This window comes from Lagopus muta, chromosome 1 (genome assembly GCF_023343835.1).
Source record: "Lagopus muta isolate bLagMut1 chromosome 1, bLagMut1 primary, whole genome shotgun sequence".
In the NCBI taxonomy this organism is placed as follows: domain Eukaryota; kingdom Metazoa; phylum Chordata; class Aves; order Galliformes; family Phasianidae; genus Lagopus; species Lagopus muta.
The window spans coordinates 35,711,186-35,736,266 of record NC_064433.1 but is presented as its reverse complement, the minus strand read 5'-3'; the positions used below and the strand labels follow the sequence as shown (position 1 = coordinate 35,736,266).

At 37.4% G+C, this 25,081-nt stretch overlaps 1 protein-coding gene across 1 annotated transcript in view; it reads right to left on the bottom strand.

Moving 5' to 3' along the window:
• LGR5 (leucine rich repeat containing G protein-coupled receptor 5) overlaps positions 1-25,081 on the bottom strand; it is an 86,845-nt gene that overhangs the window by 45,128 nt on the left and 16,636 nt on the right. The window contains exon 2 of the mRNA XM_048941128.1: positions 8,578-8,649. Coding sequence (XP_048797085.1) covers positions 8,578-8,649 — 72 coding nt within the window. The remainder of the gene's footprint in view (positions 1-8,577; positions 8,650-25,081) is intronic.

Below are 25,081 nucleotides of genomic sequence, written 5' to 3'. Positions count from 1 at the left end.
AGAATGTATGTCCTTTTGTACAGACTGAGTTATATATCACAGATATTAAAAAACCCCTAATCACTTGTGTTGCATTGTATTTAATCACTCCTCAAGCTATTTGCTTACATGTATTGCAATATTCAATATCTGAGTGCAACTCAAAATCATCTGTCAACTATGAAAATATATTGAGGTATATCTACAGGAATAATTTCCTGCCATCGTGCATTTATCTTCCTTTGACTCTGCATTTTACTTCTGATCATTATTTTGCTGATTGTATTTGAGAAATGAGAACAAGGACTGCGTTATTATACTTAGAGAATGCCAATATGAATTTGGTCATATCTACATATACATATATATAAATGTACATTTAAAGATGGGTAGTTCACCATCAATAATGTTACAACTCAATGAATTTTATGCTTGCCTGTTTTCCTTGAAAACAGGTTTAATTTCCTTATTTGCTACATTACATTCTGCAGTTAATAAAATCTCCAGACAGAAAATTGAAAATGAATTATACAGACAAACCTAGAAACCGGTGACAGAAATCTTTGTTTTTCCAAATAAAAATTAGAAGTGTAGAAAACCTGAGAGGGTGAAAAATCTCCACAGTTGGGCCAGTTCTGCTGCTCCATGGTACCAACCTTGCCAAATTTGACGCCACATCACATTAACATTTATGAAATTGTGGTCTGTCTCTTTTATACCTACAGATATATACAGATAAATTTGCTTTTGTAATTTAAAATTTCTTTCTAAAGACCTGATCCTCCTCTCCCCTATTGCCTGAAAAATAATTTTTCTCAGTCATTGATAAGGATAAGTGATGAAATTTCAGTCCCACTGATGTCTGTGAAAAAGGTTGCGCTGACATAAGCAGAAATTGGATTCATAACTGCATCATGTCTCAGTATCACATCTGACAGCAATTCACTTCTAGGCGTATTTTTTGGAGAAACAATGTAGAAGATATATTATGTGTGTATATAAATATATATTTCCATTTTTTTTTTCTAAAAAAGCTTGCTCTGAATTTAAAAAATATAGCTCCTGTTCAAGGAAGAATTGCTCACCTTAAATTGCTTGCTTCAATTTTGTTTCCTGTCAAACTGACCAAAGACAGACATGTACACATTCAGTGTATACACCTTTAGTTTATATAAATGTACAGTCAATATGTATTTCTATGATAAGAGCTTTCCTCAGTTTATATACGCACCTATACGTAGATAAAACAATATGTTCTTGCTTAAACTAGTTCTGACAATATGGATATTAATCAAGAACTTACGCAAAGTCAATTAAAATTTGAGATATGAGGTTGATATTTTTTAATGATTATTCTTGGGTCAATGCTACAGAAATTTATGAATTCATTGGTGGGTAATTACTGTGTTAATTATTAATTAATTAATGGATGATATCAGCGTATATTTTTCAAAATGTTTTTGTGGAACTACTTTGTTAGACTAAGAATTTAAATGTTATTGTGTATTTTAATTATCTTTTTATATTTCAATCTGTCATGTTAATTAAAACTGTAATCACAGTAATATAAAAAGTAGGTCAAATGATATATTAAAAAAACGTGATGATCAGAGAGATCAAAGAAGAAAATATAAAGATGCTCTCCTTTCCTTAAGAAAGCAGGAGGGGAGTGTGCAAATCATAACTGTGCTGTATATTACATTTATTGCTACTTGGAAATTCAAATATAACACAGTCTGCTCCTGCTTCAGGGCCTAATTGCCTTTTAAAATGCGTGTGCCAAATTCTCAGAGGGTGTAAACTGGAATAACTCCAACTGACCTCAAGCAGTTGGAATGAAATCAGTGTGTATTTGATCTTGAGCTGGCTTTCATAAAAGAGATCTTAGATTGTTGTCAGTTAAGGATGTGGTCTAAAATTTACTATTTCTCTTTCCACTTATAAAAGGGGAGGATTCTATCTGCACCTTGCACAATTCAGTACTGTGACCCTACGTTTTCTAAGGACAACTGACTGCTCCATTCATGCAGCTGCCCATGGCCAGTGCTGGGAACAAGCTGCCTTGCTCTCAGCATGGCAGAGGCCAGTGCCCTTCTAGAGGGCTCCAGTGGTGTCCTTTTACCACATGGACAAGTACCTGCCCTCTGACTTACAGCACAGTGAATTCCTAGGCTGCATGCCAATATTAGCCAGGAAATCCTATGTCGATTTACAGGATCAGATTCCAAAGTTACTTGCAGTAAGAGAAAGAATTTCACTTCCACGTTTGAAGAATCCTGTCACCAAATCACGGGTCTCAGAGTAATCTTAAATTTGTTAAATTTCCTTCCTCTGTGTTTCAGTGTTGCAGCAAGATGAAACAACAAATGGTAAGTTATATACATTACATTTCCTAGTTTTGGCCTTCGAAGCGCTGCTTACACTTCTGATACTGATACTGGGATAAATTATCATCACTGATAAGAGGAATTGGTTGATACGTACTGTGAAATGAAGCACCACAATCAAACAATCAATAACAAATTGTCCTCACTGTTTTGTCCTTCCTGTGCCATTGGCAAAGGACACAAATCGTGCAGTTCCAAATGTTGATGTTACAGCTTTTCTCCGAGAAGTACAATGAAGCAATGCTAAAGAACTAGAGGATAAATTACTTACTCCTGTTTGGAAATTCAAACAAACAAACAAACAAACAAACCCAAACTTAAGAACTGTGCTTAAAGAGACATAAATGTAATGCGGGCTGAATTCAGTGCCTATAGTCCTAAAGCAAGTGAAAATTGGAAGTGCGTATCAGAACTGTGCACTGCACTGAAATGAAGCAGCGAACAAACAGGCTGAACTTCCACTGACAAAAAGTAATTTCTGCATACTTGCTACTGCAGTACATGCAGAATGTGTAAGACTTAAATTAAAACCCTGCCTCAGGATCTGTAGAAATATAACACATTTAATAAAGTATAGCTTCATCTAAGTTAATTAAGTATAATTTTACTATCTGTATTGATCGCAAAACACGAAAAGCTCTTCCTGTGACTATTTGATAGCATAAACCAGTTCCTACTGAATACTGCTGGTAATAAATTACAGGTTCCAAGCAGTACGTGCAAGTTACAAGCTGAAAATTCACTTTATCTGGCGTTCAGTAAGAGCAATGCAGCATCACTGATACACTGATAGTTTCTTGGATATCAGCATAGAACCTTCATTGTTCTTACTTGCACAAGTCTTCCTATTTTCATTTCTCTTTATCTTGATCCCCTCACCTTCTTCCCTACTGCCCCTTCACACCACAGATGCACAGCAGTGTCAAGGCTGCTCCCTGAAATTTGTGTTAACATTTCGAGAATAACTGTCTGTCAGCACAATCCATTCTACAAGCAATGCAAGCTGCTCTAATTTAGTAAGGCATTTGCCCTATAGTTTCTCTTCTTTTTGTTCCTCATTTTGTCATCATTGATAACAGAGCAAGAGGGGCAGTCTGGAGGGTGCCAAGATGACCCAGCCACACAGGGAAGTTCTTTGTTGTCCTTTAGCTTGGTGGCATCAAAGGGACAGAGACAAAGGCAGTGACAGCTTCAGATCCACCAGGGCTGTCATCTTGTACATTAGGAATCTTCTGCATTTGGATCTGATGATTTTCTAGTAAATCAAAGCAACTGTGTGAAAGCTAGGGGTGAAAATGATTACAATTGCTTCCAATTGATTAATTTGATCAATATCTTCTCACTGTTTTTACTGCTGCACAGTCAATGACCGGTGCACTTCCCCCTGTCAGGACTTCCGTGCCTCCCTGCAAAGCCATGGAGCCACAGCTCTGAGTTATCAGCAAAGTCTGTCCCACAGTGATGGGATTTATGACGTGCCACAGCCATGTGCCACTGATAAACACTGTGTACTGAGCACAGGGCATATCCCAAACAGATTGCCTCTGCATGTGTGCACGTATGAAGTGAAGACACTGGCTTCACAATTCATGTGAAGAGACTGGATATCCAGGTCATGTGTCAGCCAGCACAGCACTGGAATTACACACGGGATGGGAAGTCATTTAACAGGAAAAGTCCTTGAAATGTTCGCTGATGGAGATAGCACAAGCTGATTTCCATCAGGAACAGCAGCTGTAAAACCTGCTGTGCAAAACACGTAAAACTCCTGTTTAGCTGACATTAGAAGGACGTGTGTAGACAGTTTGAGACAATAGATAACACCTAGTTTTACTTTCGCTGTGCACATCTGTTGTAGGTATTTTTACTTTTCTTTCTTTGGAGGTTTCTAAGACTACACTGATTCATCTTTGGGAAAGACTTTCAGCATCCTGTCCAAAGTGTGTTCAAGTAAATTAAGAGATGTTTTGGACTGTATCTGCAGCACTGTAATGTTTACTGCTAGCTTATACAACAGTAAAAAGTGTAGAACCATTTTTCAGAGCTGGCCACAAAGTGCCTGTACCAGCACAAAAAGAAGGATGGTACACAACCCCAGGAGCCAATGCTCCCAGTTTTCAAAGACATAAATGACTGAAGAGCTCAGTCCCACCATTCAGAGCTGGCAGGGACAGTAACACCCGATTCTCACCAACAGTTTTAAAAACCTCTTTGTAGGAAAACAGAGCAAACAGAAAGGGAAGTAAAAAGAAAATAGTAAATAAGAACAGATAATAGGTCATGCCTGGTTATTTAGATCTTCATTTTCAGTGGTCTTTTAGCACTTCTGCAATGCAAAGGGATTTCCACACACCTGATGGTGACTTTCACATAATATATCTTTTTTTGCACTGTATCTGTAATCCTGCCTGCAGTATAGCATTAAAATGCATGATTAAATCACTTCTGCCTAAATAACTGATGTAATAATACTGTGGGCAATGTGAAAAAATGTGGACATTGGTTTCAACAAACTTTCCTGTAGCTGTATGGAGCTTTGAAGGTGTCTCTGTCACTGGATTTTGTGAAACTGTAGGTCAAATAAATGCAATAAAACAGTCCTGGTTTTTTGTTTTGTTTTGTTTTGTTTTTGTTTTTGTTTTTTGTTTTTTGTTTTTGTTTTTTGTTTTTGTTTTTGTTAGTTTTTCTAAAATGCCTGTTCTGAGTTGCTGAAAAACAGCAAAGTACTGTAAGAATCACTTGGAGATTTGCTCTTCTATGGAGTGTTCCTGTGTTTAAAATTGAAATAAAAGCCTCACGTACGTGTGTGCATGGGTGAGTGTGCATATATTTACCTGTATACATACATATATGTATCCATATATGTGTGGAAATAACTAGCTGGAAATGTTTGTAGCTAGATCTGAATCATATCATTTTAAATAATTATTGGCTTTCTTCCTCACTCTTCACAGGTATATCAATTTATAAAATAAAACACTTTCAGGCACTGCTTTGAAGTGTTAGTGATCTCAAAATGATATGCTTACATTCAGATATTGTCTTCAAAAGTCCTAACCTATGTAATTCTATATACTTTCTAAAAAGCTTTTTTTGTTAATGCATTGCTCTAATTCACTACTCTATTAATACAAGTGTGCTAAATATATCATAGAATGACACAAATATAGAAAGACTCCACACAGGATTGAGTCTTGGGCTCAGTAATACTGATAAATATCTGCAATTTTGAATTTATAATGAAGAACTCTCCTTAATGGTGTTGTACAAGTCCATGCAGAGCAACTTGCTGATAATCTAGCAGCTGAAGCATAGATTTCTTTCTTGGTGGGAGTTCCATCATGTGTATTTTAAGAAAAAATGATGATGGGTCTCAAAGGCCTGGAAAAAAATCATTTTGAAAGCAAAAGACCTTGCTCAAAACTAAACTTTTCAGGAGCTAGAACATTTCAAAGTACCACAATATTTTCCAAAATTTCTGGAGGAAAATGCATCTCAAAAATATGGCATAGTTTCAATATGTTGCTGCATTTCAATGATCAAAGGCTTTGGTTAAAGATAAATACCAGGCACAATCATCAGGACCTCAAGAATGCTGCTTGCAGAGGTGTTGAACCTCATCTTGAGGAGTGGATCAGTCAGCTTAGGAGGTCAGAATTAGCAGAGCAGACCTGACCAGTTCTTTGGGGGTAATGAGATGCTAGTATTGCCAAACCACACATCAAGCATGTAGCATTTAATCTAAATCTCAGTCGATCTATCGTTAACCTTTATCAGATTTTTGAACCAGGCCTACTATAAAGGGATTACTAATACATTTTTCAATGTTAAAGAGCCCTAGAATTTGCATTTTTACGCTCCTGCTATTGTTGTATTTAAAAGAGTGGATAGGCATTTCTAAGATGCATTTTAATCTCATGGGGTCAATGCTTTGATACAAGGACATTGTAAAACCTTATTTTTACCATGTTTGCATTATTAGTCAAGTTACATTTTACAACCGTCCACCTTAACCAAGCCAGATAAACAAAATGCAGAATTCCCAGGTAAGCCAGGAGTAAAAATAATATAGCAATGGTTGGATGGGTAAAATAATTTTAATACGTGCAATTAATGCTCAGAAATGAGTATAAAAGGAGGGTAGAAACTACAGCGGCTGTTACTGCCTGCTTCAGAACTTAATATACAGTTCCCCTTCCACTGTCTACACTTCTAAGTATTACTAGAGTGAATTGTACCATACATGGCTCTGAGCACCAAAGGCGCTCCCAGCACAATGTGTTTGAATTTGCCTTAAGAAGAGGTAATCAGTTACCTCAGATCTTCAAAGGGTTCATTTGTCTATACTTACTTGAAAGTGAATATAAATTGGAAGGCTGTTATAAAGCAACATCAGAATGACTGGATGGTGTGAAACAAATGGGGAGCTGACTTTGCACATGGAAAGCAAGATGTAGCAATGAAATACTTTCTTGCTGCTATCAATGATGAGAAACTGAAATCACATAATTTGGAAGAAAGGGTTACAAGGACAGTGGTTTCATATTTCAGGTGGAACATATGGGTTCAGCACAAGAATAACACTTCTAAATACCTCCAAATTTCTTGACCAGGGAGATGAAGTAGATTGCTGAACAGCCTCTCAAGCTGTGATGTGCCTCACTATTTGGGTCATTTAATTCTCAGAGGGAAGGCAACTTGGCTTAATGCATGAAAACTCCATTCCACGAAAAGCCCAAACTTTTGTTTTTTTCTCCTTGAGAATGACCAAGCAAACATGTACATTAAAAAATCCACTAAGTCTTTGTGGAATGATTCCCTTCATGCGCACTTAATATTGTAATCCTTGGTGTTTGACATCTCTCCTTGTTATGTCCCTGCTTTGGTTGAAACCTGCACCAGGAGCAATAAAGACCAAAGCAAGGAAGAAAGCAAAGGAAGACAGAATTAAAAGAAATAATGCTTTGTAAATCCAGTAATAAAAATAAGACAAAAATATATAAGATGAAAAGGAAAGAGAAGAAAAGAAGCACTGTTCAAACTCAGCATCACCAAAATGGTTTTTTTTTTTTCTTTTTTTCCTTCATAGATGCCAATTGCAAATACAAGATGTCAAAATTCTAATGAATGTTAAGCAAGGACACCAGAAGTCATCAGTGCAATAAACACCCAAAGGTGATTTAAATTGCAGAGGACTGTGCTTAAAGGGCAGCTTAAAATAAACTGTGGCTTTGCAAGAAGGGCACAATCATGACTTTGCATATCTTACGTGGGTTTTATGGTGTATTAGTAGCTAAACTCGCTATAAAAAAAAGGGCTTTCGTTTTAAAAGCTTATAAAGCACGATTCATAGGAGGGGTCGATGCCTACACAATTCTTTTAATCAACTTTTAGAGGTATTCATGCAGATGCAGATGCAGGTGCCAGCTGTTTCCCACAAGAGCTCTGGTACATCATTTACAGAGTCTCCGTCGCTCCTCAGGAACTTAAATTTTCTTTTAAGCTTGGGTCATTGTAGCTAGGGTCACTGCTAAATCCAGGTCTCAAGAATGCACAATACTTTTCACTTTTGGTTAGTCACCATCACTTCAAACCAGCATTCCTCTTTTGATGTAGTGTTTGGTCAGCTGGTTTTTGCAGGGTGCTTTTCCCCCTCAGTGAACGTACTAGATAGCCTAACTAAGCTTTGTGTAGGATTCTGCATTTTACAGTCAGCCTTCAGGGATGCTAAACTTCAGAGTAAGGAAACAGTAATTAAAAGTGATTGGGACAAGAAGCCCCGATACTAGGAAATGTGGACTCAATTGTCCTTGACACAGGCAGAACGAAGCAGCAAGATTTGGTTTTGATTATAGCTTTACTTGCTATTTTAATAAACATGAGCCAGTATTCAAACTTTTAATATCCTGCTGCTTAACTATTTCCAAAAAGCAATCCAGTTCTTTTAAACAGCCCTTGTTTGAAAATTTTAATTTGTTTGGCTCTGTCCCTGCCTAGAGAAGTTGTAGCCTCTCGGTAACTCTTTTATACGTTCACTTCCAGAATCACAAGCAATCTATTTTTTTCAACTAAGTGTTTCCGCATGTGCCAAAAGTGTCAGGCTGACAGCTTTCCTGCACCGTTTTATCTGGTTCCCACAGTAAGTATGAGAGACAAACACAGGAATGTGTCTAGCACTGACTATGCCCATCAAGGATACAATGATACTTACAGCTCTTCCAGGAAGCGGAGATTGTGCACGGGGTTCGAGGGCAGCTTAGTAATGTTGTTCATACTGAGATCACTGTAGGGGAAAACAGACAGAGACTTAATATGGCATGTCACAACTGTGGTATCCAGCTGTTCATTCCACACATTTTTAAGTAACACATTAAAAAAATTAGTTCTTGTGCCAGAACTGATGAATCATTATCTAGTTAGCACTTTAAACATTCTACTTTTGTATGAAAATGGCTTTGTCAAAGCAATACAAGCTATTGCATGTTCCTTATTTCCAAAAAAAATTTGGAATGTTTTATCACTCTCCATAAATCAGCTGGAATACTAAACAACCCTTTTAGGCTGCATAATTTTAATAAACCACTGTACTATATTAAAATTTATTTGGAGTAGTAAAGGAAAACTACTCTGATATTCATTGTCGTTGCACTGCAGCATACCGTAGGTTTGCAGACAAGCAAAGCTGCACAGGTGCAAACTATTTGCATGATTCTTTACATTTCATGAGCATGGAAAAATAATGCTTTTGCTGTACAACTTGCTGTATGAGCCTACTGATTTTCCATGTGTCACATTAGGTGTCCCCAAAACCCAACCCACTTGTGTTAAATAAGGGACGTATTTTCAAAAAATAAACATCGCCTTTCTACAGTGCTCTTTTTTTGCAGGTTCTCAAATTGCATTAAATAAGTGAAATGAACCATAAAACAAGGGTGTAATGTGATCCTTCTCTGTAGCACACTTCCTGGTGGGGTTCCACAGTAGTTCCTGGCACAGGAAACAACCAGCCATATCAGCTCTGTCAGAGATCATTCAGGCTATGGTTCAGGCTACAATTCATACAATAACAATATTCTGAAGGTGTTTCTTCATTTTTTCCATTGTCTTGCCCAGCACTGTCATTACGACTGACTTGCATTAGGAGTAAAAACTGTAAACAGACTGCATTATAAAATTCTACACGGAAGATAAAACTTATACAACTATGTCAGAATTATTATAGATGCTGTTAAAATAAAAATATCAGAGGACGGCATATTTTATGCAATGTTATGTGATCGTTTTAATAAAGCAATATAAACATATATAGTTGAAAGCACACTTAAAGGTTCTAGCAGCTTTGGATGGTATTTGAATAACCTTATTTCTTCCAGCTGTTGGAAGCTCATAAGGCAAATAAGTTATCTGTACTTTGGTGGGTAGGCATCCTATTCCTATTCCTATTCCTATTCCTATTCCTATTCCTATTCCTATTCCTATTCCTATTCCTATTCCTGCTCCATCCACTTTCTATTATTCACAGGCTATTTCATACTATAGTATATACATTTTAGTCAGCATTTTTAATTTTGATGTTTGACCTTTTTCTGAATTTAAAAATGTGTAATTTAAAAACACTTCACATAGAAATTAAGAAATAAAGGGAATGTTTTAATACTTTACAACAATTATCAAATCACCATTGAGTAAGGTTTCTCTGCATCCACTTCAAAATCAAAGTATAATTTCAGAAATGCACTTACTTAATTCATTCCTTACTGTAATTCTTTATCACCTAATTTTTCCATACAGTTTAGCAGATTATTAGCCTTTCACTTTGATAAATGCTCAAAGGATTTATTCTGACAGAGGAGCAAATACGGAGATTTATTTGGCAGAAGCAAAACTTGCTCAGTGAATCACATACTACTGAATATGAAGACAACAATGGCATTTTAACATGGTTTCATAATGGAATTTCAACGTTAGTCCTAATGGGTTTTTGTAAACATACCAAAACACATTTTAGACCCAAAAAATCAGAGATAATGGAAGGTGAGAGCGATTTTTCTTCAAATAGGCAAGTATTTAGGGCACTCTACAAACAGCATTAATTAATGCTCTGGATGACTGACCAGGAAAATCTGAAATCTATTTTTATAGTACATTAATTTGTATTAGTAGTAAGCAGGACTTGTCTGATATCCCCAAGACCCCAGATCTCTGAACTCCTGATCCGTACTCGATAACATCTTTCACAGGCAGTCTGCAGACCAGACTCACTCTATTATCCGAAGAGGATCAGATCGAGAGACCACTTTGATTACATGCTTTGATACACAATCAGAAAATCAGCAATATACATTTTATTAAATGCATCTTTAGATCCCAGAGGTGGATTTACAAAAAGCACCATTTATGCCTACTCTCTGGTCTCCAGAAAAGTTCATCGAGCATCGATGAATATCAATAGGGGCAATTATTTCTGCATAGAGGAATTCAGTGACACACCTTTGCTTCATACACACTTCCATGTCAGACAGCATTGCGTCAGACTGTCCCTCTGCTGCCATCTGTCACACAGCAACGACATGGAATGGAAAATTGATGGGAAGGATTCAACCTGTATTGCCATACCTCTAACACTTACCTCTGATGTCCTAGACCAACATAATAAAGTACGAGTGATTACTTTCAGAGCATCCCTTGTGTGTCAGTATAACTATGCATATTTTTAACATTTTTCTCATAAACAATTTGTTTTTTCCCAATTTGTTCAATAATGCCTTTCCGAGCTTGTTTTTAACACACTGCTAACTAATACACTGACTACTGCAGTCCGTGTTGTCAGTATGTTATTGTTGCAGCCTTAATGGTTTCAGAATCTCAGAAAGACTACTGCAGAGAGAGGTAATATCTTCTAATTAGGCTGATACAGCTGGAAATACTTATAAGCTTTCAAACACAAGAAACAAATACCTCTGCTCCTCCCAGCTGTACCAACTGGCTGATTAGATGACATTATTTCACCTGTACATCACTTGCACTGCAGTAATTCATCTGCACTTATGGTTCCTAGATTCAGAGTACTCTTTTGAGTCAGAATCACCATGGATGCATTTCATCCAATTTCATTTGCTGAAGGAATTAAGGGACTTAGAAGTCCCATGATCCAAAGATACTTCTGGAGTGATGCTAAGAGAAGTGAGACAATCATGAAGAGTTAACGCAATGCAACCAGTCATATCTCATGTGAGGATCACACTGTAAAGTTTCTGCTGCTGAGCAGAAATTCTTCATACTGTTCTAAAGACAAAAAATTGGAGGTTCTCAGTAAACTTGCCAGCCTTTGGACCATACTGCCAAGGTATGGTCTGGTGCTGGAACAGGCTGCCCAGAGAGGTTGTGGATGCCCCACTGGAGATGTTCAAGGTTCATCAAGGTTGGATGGGGTGCTGGACCCCAGTATTAAATGGGGAGGTTGGTGGCCCTGCCTGGCGCAGGGGGTTTGGAGCTTCATGATCCTTAAGGTCCCTGCCAACCCAGGTCATTCTGTGATTCTGTGAAGACCTATCTAGGATGTGACAGCTAACAACCAGGAAGAGCAAGCTGGTAAATTGGAGGCTTACAGATTATGACTATAAAAGGTGCAATGCAAATGCAATGATTTCTTTCTGAAAAGTACATCAAACAGATTTTATGATTTCTCCTTTCAAGGCTAGCCTCTAAAAATCAGTAATATGCTCTTACTGGAAAACTTAAGGACATTAAACGTGGCTTGTACATTGGGATTTGAACTGTAATGTTGAGAAAATATTAAAATCAAGGTACTAAGTCTCTTAACCATCCCCAGAGGAACTATTCTGCTTCTGTGTCAGATCAGTTTCCCAATTTGCCTTGTGTGCTTGTGCATATATACTCAGCAGAAGCAAAACAGTTGAAACTGCGATCAATTCTTATCCAACTCAGTAGTCTGACAAGCTACCATGATGAAAAACTTAAAATTACTACTGTATTGAAAAATCTTTAATGAGTTGATAGACACAACCTTTCCTATATTCCACCATCAAATTTACCTGAAGACTTCATTCATGTCAGTAAGGAGCTGCATCGTTTAAGATATGTGCTGAGTTTTAAAATGCTCCTATTGTATAGCAATAGTATCTAATCAACATATGTGAAAACTAAGCTCAGCATGAGGTTAAGAACTGTGCTAGAAAGGCAGTAGGTTATTTTGAATAGTCAAATGAACATATCATCTCTTTTTCCATTAGCGTTCCAACAGTCTATTTCCAACTGGTGTTTCTAAAAGCAGCATACCAGCAAATGATAATTCCATCTTTTCAGAAGATAAAGATTTGCTTCATTGGCTGCACTGGCAACATGGCTCATTATAATGATATCTTAATTATACTGTGCCAATCAATCACCAGGTGTGTCTCTGGTGACTTGAGAAAGGAATCCTACCTGTCATTTAATTGTCAGGTGCTTCTGCAGCACATTATTTTTATGAAGAACACAAAATACTGCAAATTGCAACCTGAGTCTAATTTTTTTTTTCTTTTTTCTTCAAATTGGTGATGCTGTGAACAAACTATCAACATCTGCAAAACAGAGCTCAGAAGGGTAAACACACAGGTCTTTCCCCCCATCCAATTTTGCTGTCCACACATACATAAGCTGGAAAAAATATGCAGTTATCATCTTAAAGTGAGTAGTTCACAGTAAACTCTCCAAAGCCAGTAAAACAAGTTAAGTGAACTAGTTCTTAACATATGACAGTAGGGTCTGGAGGCCAAGTTACTAACCTGTTATTAGCTATTATTACAAGAGATGTTTCAGGGACTATTCACCTTGGAATCAGTTTTCCACATTGTTCTTATGCCCTTTAAAGGAGAACAAAAATCCATCTTTGGACATATACAAGTTTTCTGTTGGCTTCCAGCAACCTATTCATCTATCACTTGGTTATACTTCTATTATACTAAGTAGTACAAACTTCTCTACCCATCACAGGGCTAATACAATAATCCAGGATGAAAGACAATGAATAATTTTTTAACAGTTGTAATCTAATTTTAAAAAAATGATCAAGCCTTACTATTATGATTGCTAGTTATGCTTTCTGTAGGCCTGCCTTGCCCCAACAAGATGTATTAATAATTATTTTTATGGCAATCTTTGAAAGAGAAAGCACTCACATAAAAATACTGACAATAAACTGAATACATTGAGTTCCTACCAGCTGAGAACAACTTCTACAGTCAGGCCATTTCCTTAATCCATTCACAGCTAAATTGGACACTATCATATAGGTAGTGATGCAATATAATGAAAAGGAGTGAGAATTACTGCTTCTTTTCCCTCACTATGCATATCTTTTTACTGCAGTACACTTGATTTCACTGTTGGCAGAACACTTTACCAGCTCTGCTGTTTGATGGAGGAATATGCTAGCTATTAAGAGCTTGCTGTCTGTTGCCACAATTGCTTCTCTATGTATATTAAAAATAACTCCACCTGCTGTGGTTACCAAAAGCAGATAAATCTTGTGAACACTGCAGCAGTAGTTTCCATTTCTTAACATATATTCCTATAGCACTTCTTCATTCAAGGGTCTCCATATGTAAATAGATGAATAATTATCATCACTTTACAGAAGGTAAACTAAGACATTAGACATGAGACATAAGACCATTAGAAATGGTGAAGTGATGTGCTGTCAGTCAAACTCAGTTGTATGCCACTGAGGAACCAAACACCAAGATGATTTTTGCAGTTCCCTTTCCATTAGATTCCCAATGTACCCCAAAGCATTCACATAGTACTCTTCCAACTGGGGATGCATGAGCTGTGAACAGCTTTACAAAATGGCTACACAAAACCATGACCATATTTTCAGTCTAATGGTTCTGGATTATACTGTCTTCCAAAATCGACTTGCAAGCTGGTATGCATGTGTTTCCATGTTTAACACACCCATGGAGAGAAGCACAGGGAGGAGCCATAAATGTGAGTGCTTCCTAGCAGTTAAAGTATGACATTTCTTCTCAAAACGAGCTGCTAAATGCACCTGTGGTTCTTTGAAGGCCTGCATAGCACAACTATGATTAAGATGTGAATTTCCACCACATGGTTCACATTTGAAGGAGCAAACATTTTATTCAGAAAAATCTTCCAGATCATATCGGAACAGAGCTTGCGGTGACAGTGTGTGTGTTGGCACAACTCCATGAGCTTTGTGCTAATATATGGGGCCAGTTTTCCCTCTGACCCTCAGTACTTCGCTTCCCTTTCTTCTGCACACCAGTGGTATGGCTTCCAGCAGTGCATTTTGCTTAAAGATGATGGAACCTCTGCAATTTTAAATAGACACCTATGGGAAGGATCCTACAGATGGCTTGAACTTATGGAAGCATCAAAAGGAAGGTCAGGAGTGCTCTGTCTGCACTTCTCTGCTGCTGAGTGAATGCTGAGTAACAGATCCAGGCAAACCATGTTGATAGGCTGTGGCTGGATTCAACACAAGCTAACAGAACTGATGAAACTCTGTGGTCAAAATCTGAACTTCCTGACACCAGTCACTGGATTCCTCTAATATCACAGAAAATAAAATGGTTCATCACTGAAGCAGCTCTTTTACCAATCTCATTTTAACCAGCATGCATTATTTCTGAATGTGGTAGGCTATTCTGTCATATAAACAGCCATCAAAAGCTTGCTTAAATCTAGACTGCAGAACATTTGTAAAGCAAACAGTACGTGCATGATTAATCTTTTCAGGAAACAATTTTGCCATTCAGTTTATCCAAGACTCCAGCAGAGGGAGCAGGGCAGTGCAAACAATTAAGGTCAAAAAGAAAGTAAAGATCAAAGATCAGATCAAACAAACACAGAGCTGAATTAATCTGACAAGTACCTGACATTTTATTTTAGGTACAACGATTTTGGTGCTGTGCTTTTTGTGTGTATCAAATTCACAATGCTCCGTAGGTGAAATTACCCATGTACTTTCAAAGCTGATTCATGGCTCTTTGCTTGGCATTGAAGACTCAGTCTGGTAAGTAATAATTAGCAGGATAAGTTACAAGAACATTCCAACATGTCAATCATATACTGTACTTAACTCGTATAATTTACAGCTTAAATATCTAAAGGAATATTTTATAGCACAGGAGCCAGCAGGAGCAATTAAAAGAGGCTTGAATAGAATTCCTCTTCCTCCCATGCCCACAGATTGCATTAGCATGATTTTACTTTGTGAGTTATTACTTGTTTCTGCTGCACTAATTCAAATAGATTATATGAGTTCTGCAGACACTATTTATCTTGTTCAAATGCTGAAGACAATACACAACATGTTTTATTGCAATTTATGAAGAAGTCTACTACAATGTTTGTTCTGTTTTTTGTCATTTCCTATTTGTTTATCAGGTACTGTTTATCTTGTTTTTGATGAAGGACAGCACAGTTAACTTCAGAAAAGTTATGTGTTAGAAGTGACCAAGTCTAGGAAGAAGTACTGGGGTCTATCTTAGTTTCATAATATTTTCTGCAACTCTACATTTTGCTTATTTTTACAACTATTTGATACAACAGTGCCAAAATTCAGAAGAATAGTCATTTTTTCCTAAAGTGGCATGTTCATTTATTTCAGAAAAAGAAGGCACAACTTTCTTTTAATTCTAGTTTTGTCATTTCATCCCTCAGAATTCAATGAAGTTATTCCTAACTTATGACTACTGATATGAGAGGAGAGGGTCTACAAAGCACAGAATACTTTGCTTACTGGCCCACTATACCCTGTCAACATCAGAAAGGAATTCAAAAGACACCTGAATATAGACCAACTCAAAATACAGATCTAAAGCCATGAAGGAAGCCATAAGCCACACAGCCAATTGGACTTCATACCAAGATGAGTGTAATGCACAGTATAGATCATAATATACAAATCAATGTTAAAACTCATTTTCATCAAAACATCCAGTACAACTTCAGTGAAGCTGCTGAGAGTAGAAATGAATTAGGATCAGCCTGATCTCACTCATAACAAGATACATTCTAAATAACTTCTGCTGGTGTTAATTTGCCCCAACTCTATTCCATAGCACAGGCCTAAAGATTTAACCATTAAAGAGCTCTGACAGCACCTACTGTAAATGCATTCTGGCTGTTGTGGAGCCTGAGTATCCAGAAATTTGTGCATGAATTTGTGCTGCATTTGGAACAGGAAATATACATGCTACGCTGCCCAGTGCTGAGAGCCCCAGCTACAGGTGAGTGTGCTAGGTCTGGAGCTGGAAGCTACTTTAATCATGGGAAGTGCTCTCAGACAGGCTGATTATCCCTGATAGTGCTGGATGCTGCTATGATGTATTAATTTCACAAGGTAGGGGCTCAGCACAATGTTATTTTCTGTAAGGTACAATAGCAGATCTATTCGATATAAACTTGGTACTCCCAATTGGTTTTAGCTTGGTAAAATGGCAAAATCTTCATTCAGCCATGCCAAGGGTTCATCTCTTTCATCCTAACTAATTGCACTGTTACTTTTACCATACTTCAGTTGAAATTTTTGTTATTGAAGAGTTATCTAAGAGTTTCATCAGAGTAAATGATGCTATGCTGTATCACAACTACTAGTCTGAATTATTCACATGACTGTATTTGTGCTGTTGCTTAGCTGAAATAATTATTTACAGAAGCTTCTCCTTACTGCATGGACAATCCAATGAGTGCCATATTACCTGCACAGTCTTTCAGTTGACTTTCTTACCAGAATAATCACTCCTGATCTCCTCCCATCCCACCTTCCTTTTAAGGATGTTTTTGAATCAAAGTTGCATCTGATCTAGATTAAAACAAATCCAGCAGGGAAATAAAAACTTTTAATGCAAATCAATTCTCTGACCTGGTTCATTGCATTGCTGCTCGCACCACCACAAGAAAAAGTGCAGAGGAGAAACAAATGAGGGAGGTGAAACAGAACATTTTTTAACTTGGCCATTTTGGCTTAGGGGTGGTCTTATGCCTTGGATGGAAATATTCACAGTATTCTTCCGATATACAAAGCAGTGCATTTTTTTATGCACACATTTTCCCTTTCTGTCTAACAGAACCATCTCATGACTGACAGCCTCTTACAACACCTTCCACAGAGCTTTTTTTCTTACAAAGATAACACACTTAAAAATACTGCATTTCTTCATCAAGTTATGGTTTTTTTGTTTTTTTTTTGTTTTTTTTTGTTTTTCTGAAATGCTCAAAATTTTCCCATCATCAGATACTTTCTGGTTGGTATAAAATACTCTGAACATAAATAGACATCAAATCCTTAATATTATACAGACATCATCTATACCTGGTCCACACACATTGTTTGCTTGTAACTGAACAGTTGTACTTCATGTCAACAAATTCCTGAGGTAGCTGTAAGGAATTCAGTTCATGAAATGGGGCTGAGCACACACTAACTCACTATGCTAAGGGGAAACCTCCAGTAGAGACCTCACTTGTGCAGGACAGAGCTGGCATGTATTTTCATATATTGTCATACCAGCACAACCAACACAGGGCTGCACTGCTTTTTTTATGAACATGTCTCCTCTTCAGATAATTTCCTTACCTTTCCTATTACTCAAATAATCAGAGCTGTACATGCAAAATTGATGCAGGCAAAAAACTATTTCTACTGAGATCACTTGGTTTGAGTGGAGCTAGCAGACTGTGATTCAAACTAAATGATTCCTGTTTCCTTCCTTTTATTCACAGTGTTTATGCAATCTACTGTTTGGCAACCTCATTTCAAGGCCAGTGACCCACCACTTCTTGTGATTGTTACAATGATCTGCAGAAAATCTCTTCAGGATAAACAGTTAATGGGCACCGTTCAGCCACAGCTACTGCTACATCTTAGTTTCAAGTATCAAATACCAGTTTGGGATCTTCCTGGAGATAACACAGAGCAATATTATGAGACATCAGTAGGCAAAACAAATCTTTAACAAATGTAAACCAGCAAGAATTTACTAGCAACAACTGGCAGCAGAACCATATATACGCACACAGGTGCGTATATGACATAAGTGTGTTCCCTATACTGCACCTGTCCTGCTCTTTTTTGAACACAAAATGAACCTTCCAAGATCTCGGTTCTTTTCTCTAGCAATTCCAAATGCCATAAAAATGCTGGAAAGAATCAGTCGTCCTATTATTTACATGACTTACAACTCACAGCACAGCAAATCAATGTCAGCACTGCAGCAGAGCCTGGAGGCAAACACCTGGCTCCACTGATGCTGGGAGCAGAGTTCTCACTGACATTCATAGAAGCAGGACATCTTCCTGCAGTGCCTTGTGCCAGCTTCTACCCAATAGGCAGTATTGCATAGCCAATGGAAATCATGCATCTCTGCCTGGAGTAGTGATAGGGGTACTGCTGGGTTCACTGAGAAGATTGCTACCTATTTTTTTCCTAGCCCTTTTATTTTATCATTTCTAAAATCTGTTGAATTAAAGATAGAATGGTAAGGAGAGAGAGGCACAATATTAGCTGCTGAAAATCAAGATTATTGTTTTTTCCAGGTAAGAGGGTTCAGAAAATGTAAGGGGGTGGTTTATCTCAGTTTATTTTACTTCCATATTGTTCACCATTAAAGCCTTTATTTCTTTTCCTTGTAATGGCTGCTTCAGTTTACTTGGGTACTTATGTTTTAATTCCTAATTTATTTCCAAAGCAACTTATTGGGTCTGCTCATTTTAACTTTCCTCCTCCTCTCAAACCTTTTCTTGATTTTTGTCTTACGTGAGGTTCAGGTTTCCAGTCAGCTCTACCAGGAGCACAGAAAATCTACTCACAATGATCTACACTGTGATAGTTCTTTATAGGTGAAGAGGAATTAACATTTTGGAACTAAAGGCTCAGCCTCTATGACGCTCTGTGAGATCTTCTCAAGGTTTAATTTACCTTGTGATGGTCAAGTTGCACAAGTGATCACTGCCTACCTGATGCAACTTTTCCATAAGAGGTGAGAAAAGGATGCTTGCTTGGGAATGACTCAGGTGGTAATGAAATATAGGACAGCAATAAAGTCAAAGCATTTGCGAAGCAGAAGCAGATCTTGAAACACTGGTGCTATCCTATTGCCCGCATTTTCCTGAGCCCAGTCAGCCTGGCCTTCTCTCCAAGGGGTGTTTAGGGTTGGTGGGACTCAGACTGGTGCAGACAGGTCTGTGCCCCACAGACCTGATACACGAAGAAACTACCCAACCCACAGGCTGGTGTGAAGACTTGTTAGGTGAGGGATTCCCCTCTCAGTCATGGTTTTGGCTTTTGGATGGCAGCACTTTCATACACTTGCAGCAGACTGAAGATGATGGCACTGCATGGCTCTACATGCATTAACACCATTGCTATTAAGAGGACCACAGGCTCTGGCAAGTTCTTTTTTCTTTTGTAGTTTTATTAATTTCTTCAGAATTTTCATCATGGCTCCTGAGTATCCAGAACAGTACATAAAAAAAAAAACAACAAAAAAACCAACCCAAGACTTCAAGCTATCCTGATCTTAAATTAAAACCCCTTTAACAAAAAACATGGTAGTCAAAGGTCTTTTTTTTTTTTTTTTTTTTTTTTTTTTACTAACCTGGTTCCATAATGAACATTTTTTAATAAAGACATGTGGTTTGTAAATGAGCTTTTAAACAACTAAAGAAAAAGAAAGGACATAGAAGCATGTTTTTAAATGTCTGTGGAAAAAAAGACAAGGCATTATTTTAAGTAATTAAAATCAAAGCTTCAATGATTTGTCTTGTCATATGTATAATGTATGACATTACTTTTATTTAAAAGTTAGAGTTAGAGAAGGAAATGGTGAAATGGTAGCACATTAACTAATGCTATAGGACAGAGAGTCTTTTCTGGGCAATATTTCAATTAAATAAAATTTTCAAACTTGTATTTCACCATTTGCAGCTCACATATTAAAAATCTATTAGCAGAAAACCTATTGAAAAGCTGACCATGAGCACAAGAGACTTTTTCTAGAAACACTCCTATTCAGTTCTCATGGCGGAACAAAAGCAGATTGGCACATTTGGTTATATACAAACGCCCTTGAAAGGGACCTTCCCCCCCTTTCCCATAGCCACGCGTTTCAGGCTCTATATGTTGAAGGAAGGCAGTGAAAGGTTTGGAGGGGTGGGGAGACCAAGGGCTTCCACCAAGATCCTTCAAAGTCCTCGTCTTCTATAGTGGGAAGATTTCCCTCTAAATCCCTTTCAATAGCATATTGACGGCTTTGAAAGCTTAAATGGCATTTGTCAACCATCAGTAAATCTTGAAAACTGTTTCTGCAAATAGCCCAACTCTGAGTCTCAGCTTTTCCCATTAATCTGTACATAAGGCCACTGAAGACTTTTTCAGACCCTAGATAATGCCTGGATTAAAAGGTCCATTCAGAAGGGAAAACTTTAGCATTCACCTTGTGTACATAGCCATTTCACCAGTGGTATTCATGGGTTGTTATTTCAACTCTTCATTTGTCCTGCAAACAAGACATTTTGCCACAAAGCCTTGGTAGAGACATTCTTTAGTGAATTACTGAAACCTAGCCCCTCTATTTGTCATGGCTTGTTATTTTTATCAAGTGTAATCACAAATAGTAACCCCAGACTGACAACTTTACAATTACATTACTATTTTAAGAGTGGAAGGTATGTTTCTTCTAATTCAACAACAAAACAGATTAAAGCACAACCTGATTACTTCATCTAACAAAACAGTTTAACATTTCCCTTAATCAAAAGATTTTTTTTTGTTTAGAGTGAAAGCAAAGATAGAACTCTAATAATTGTAGCTCAACATTTTTACTTTCTATTATTTAATAAAAACTTCATGCATTTGCAAAGTTTAATAACGCGCACACTTCTATTTAAGTTGTTGTATGACCTATTAATGTTGGTGCTTTTTTTTTTTTCATTTTGCAACCAGTCAGTGATACCATTTTGAAGGGTAGAAAGCATCTAATTATTGCTACCATTAAAATAATCAAGATAAAATGTTTTTGCATCACGGAAAATAAGCAAAACAGAAACAAAATTGGAAGAGATTCCAATGACACAATGTTAGGCAGATTGTTTAATATTAAATAAAATTAAAAAAAAAGAGAAAACACATCCCTGCCAAATTTGTCCTGGTCCAGATAGATCTCATTGTCTGAACAAATAAACCTTTTTATCATACTCAAAGTAGGGATCAGTGAAATTCACTGGACAGCCCTCACAAAGATACCCAAAGATCACCATTCTCAGACATAAGGGAAAATCATAATCAAATACTTATATGTGCAAATTTACCTAAAGGCCAGTTCTTGCATCTTCTTTTATCTACCTTACTACCAACCTGTGTGGACAAGTGCCCCCCACTCTTTTTGCTATCAGCTGAAGAGACTTCATACTTTTAAGTATGAGCTGCAGCGTGGATGTGGCCTAAGAAAGCACCCAGGCTCAGCCCAACTCACTGCAAAACTAATCTGAATTGTGTCACACTACCTAAGCAGCAGGGTTTTTCCCTGATCAAAACTGACCCCTCTCCATACCCCAACTTACTGTGTTAATAATATCACAATTATGTATTTTGAAGATTTCTGGAGGAACTATGCCAATGATCTCTTGGCTGATTAAATGTAAGCTGGGTCAGATTTTTATCTCTGGGCCACTCCGTGAAGTGCCTTAGAGTATCCTGTCTGTCTTTTACTTTCCACATTGCAGGGGACGTGCTTCCTGCACAGATCAGCTCTTTTTTTACCCCATGGGGATATGTCAAACAACCTGAAGTACCTTAACTCACATGAGTTAAGTATGTATTTGAGCTAAATGCTGCATTAAAGTACAGAGAATCAATCTATTTGACTAAACATAGAGCCATCTGAAATAGTCTAGGTTATGTGAGATATCCATGCAAGCCTGGCAAACATAATATTATGACCTACAAGACCAGCTGCCTTTTGAAGACACAGCTGAAGACCAGGCAGGATACCCTAAGGCAAATCAAGTGCAATAGTTACTTATGCTTTGGCAATTACACTGAATTCTGAGATTGGGATTCACACTGTCCTGCCAGGTAAGGTTAGATTCAGTGTTTTGCTGATGGTTTCCAGATGGTCAGAACACAGGCAGAGTTCACACCTCTTTCTAAAAAAAATCTGTGTAGATGTTACTCCAAATGCACGTTGAATCCTTTGGGACTAGAAATGAGTGGTATCGCAGAAGAGTGAAGTGTTCCTTGTAAAACTTTATCTGTATCACTAAAAGAGTTGAATTTCCAGATTGCCATGTTATTTAAAAAAAAAAACACCTTGGCTTTTTGTTGGAAGAAGGATGACTTTCAGAACGAGGGCCAGTGTTTTCTGCCTGTAGGAGTCATAGATCCTTTTATTTCCTCACAATTTTTATTCTAAATACTCCACGGACTTAAGAAGCTAATTTCTATGCAGCTCAGAAAAAGGGAAAAAACAACCTCATCCTTTCTCTGATTTGTGAATAAAGCGCTGTAAGCATCTCTATTCCAGCTTGCATTGTACAGAAAATGTGATATAATTCTGAGATATAAGTTCTGAGACACAATTGCTCTTGGAAGAGCCAGATGTGCATCTTCTGTCCAGCAATAACCATGAATGATATACGTTGGCAGGGATGGTGGTGGTGAAAATTTTCTGGGCAGGAACATCTTATCTGACTTGAAGTAATTACATGCTTACCACTTCTTCCATCTAATTTTTCTTTGTATACAGTAATATTCAATTATGGAGTCGTTTTCAAAAAAATCCCTAAAGAAAGAGTAAGCTACTATTTAGAGTTTGAAGAGGTTGTAAGAAGAGAGAGGAACTGATCTTGCTGTGGCAAGCATGGTTGTGAAACTGAGAAGAAAATCCAGGTCTGATTGTCAGATCACCTGTGGGCTGACACTGCCTCCTCAAGTATAAACAATAAATATTCCCTTGCTAACCGCAACTCTCAGTAGTGCCTCAATGAATGTATCTACATTTTGTTGCAATTCTTCCATCAGTTTTTATTTTTGTGACCATGTTCTCACGCTCAAACTAACATAGTTTTTGCAGCTGACATAACATGGGTTGGGTACAAGTACTGCAGATGTTTACAATGCCAACATTTTGTAGAAGATAAAAACTCAACTGAAAACTTTGTTATCTACTTCAGTTTAAGAGTGACATCATACAGAAATATACTTTTTTTTTACCCTCACAAACACTGTTCAGTGCATCTCGCGGCAGGGGAAATTAATTTTCCAAACTCAGTCTTTAAAGGATATTATTTTTTTTAATAGGAGCGTCTTTGAGACAGAACATATGCCCCATTTTTTCTATCCACACCATAAAATGGTTTTCCCATTCATCATAAATAGCTGTTTTGGGTTTTTTTTCTTTCCCTACTAAAGTTTTTATAGGGCCTACCTCTGTATTTTAACTGTACCTGACATAGTGGATTCACAATCCTGATTATGGCTGTGGACTGCAATATAACTGAAACACAAATGATAAATAGAATCCTTATGCTTATCTGACTTTTAAATATAACTTTCAGTATACAAAGATGTAGGTGGATGGAATTATTAAGCAGGCTGGCCGTAGCTGCTTGCTGAACTACTTGATTCTGAAAAATGGGGAAGCCTGAGGGAAGATCCTTAACATTCCTTTAGTACAGCCTAAGGTTACATGATTTTTCTCTGCATTATTATTGCATAGCACAAAAATATATGTGCAAATGCGAGGCCCTAAGGTTCGTCTTGGCTCTGCAAGGAAAGGGCGTTTTAAACTCCAGTGCCCTCCACAAAATACCTTCTATATCCTTGTAAGACACATTTGTCAAAGTGAGATAGCTAAACACTGAAGAGAGCAGTTCAGCAATTTCTTCTAAGTCATGTGTGATGGACAATTTAGAGATCTGCTTACAATAGTAGGCATATTACAGACAGAATTTCAGACTATTGATTGGGAGCAAGCTTCCAAAATGAGAGGTGCATATATTCTTTGAAGGCATCTTAGTATAATACTAGTTAGGCTGGTTAGTAGGTATTTCCAGAACAGTCTTCATTTTAAAGACAGGGATTAAAAGTGAAAGATTCTGTGACCCATGGACTTCATTCAGTAAGATTGCATGAGTGACAACTGTTTGTCTGGGTTAAGACTGCAGGACCATGCCCTGGCATTTCATGCTGATTGCATGTTAATGGTTTTAGAGCGAAACTTAATCTCTTTCAGGGCATCCTGATTTATAGTTAAATACAATAGTTGAAGCCAAGGAGAAATAGAATAACATCTCCCAAAAAACCTATCTGAGTTCTGCCATACCACATGCATGCGCTGGGCTGACAGCCACAGCTAGGACTGCAGAGCTACTACCTACCTGAATCGGGAATCAAGATGTCCAGCAATTTGGCGTAGGCTATGGCTTTTTTGCTTTCACTTTGTGGGATTAAAAACCCTCATCTGTAAGTCCTATGTCAGCAGTAGATCCAACCTTTAATTAACTACTGAATTATTCTATGATGACTATGGAGAAAGACACCAAAATGCCTTGGGAAATCAAACAGCATCCTTAGAGAATAACAGATGCACTGTTTATGAGGGATAATTCTTTCCCATAAAGGAGAACAGAATTTAAATATTCCAAAACTCAAGTTAAACCGATCTTCAGAAACTATTAGCTGCACA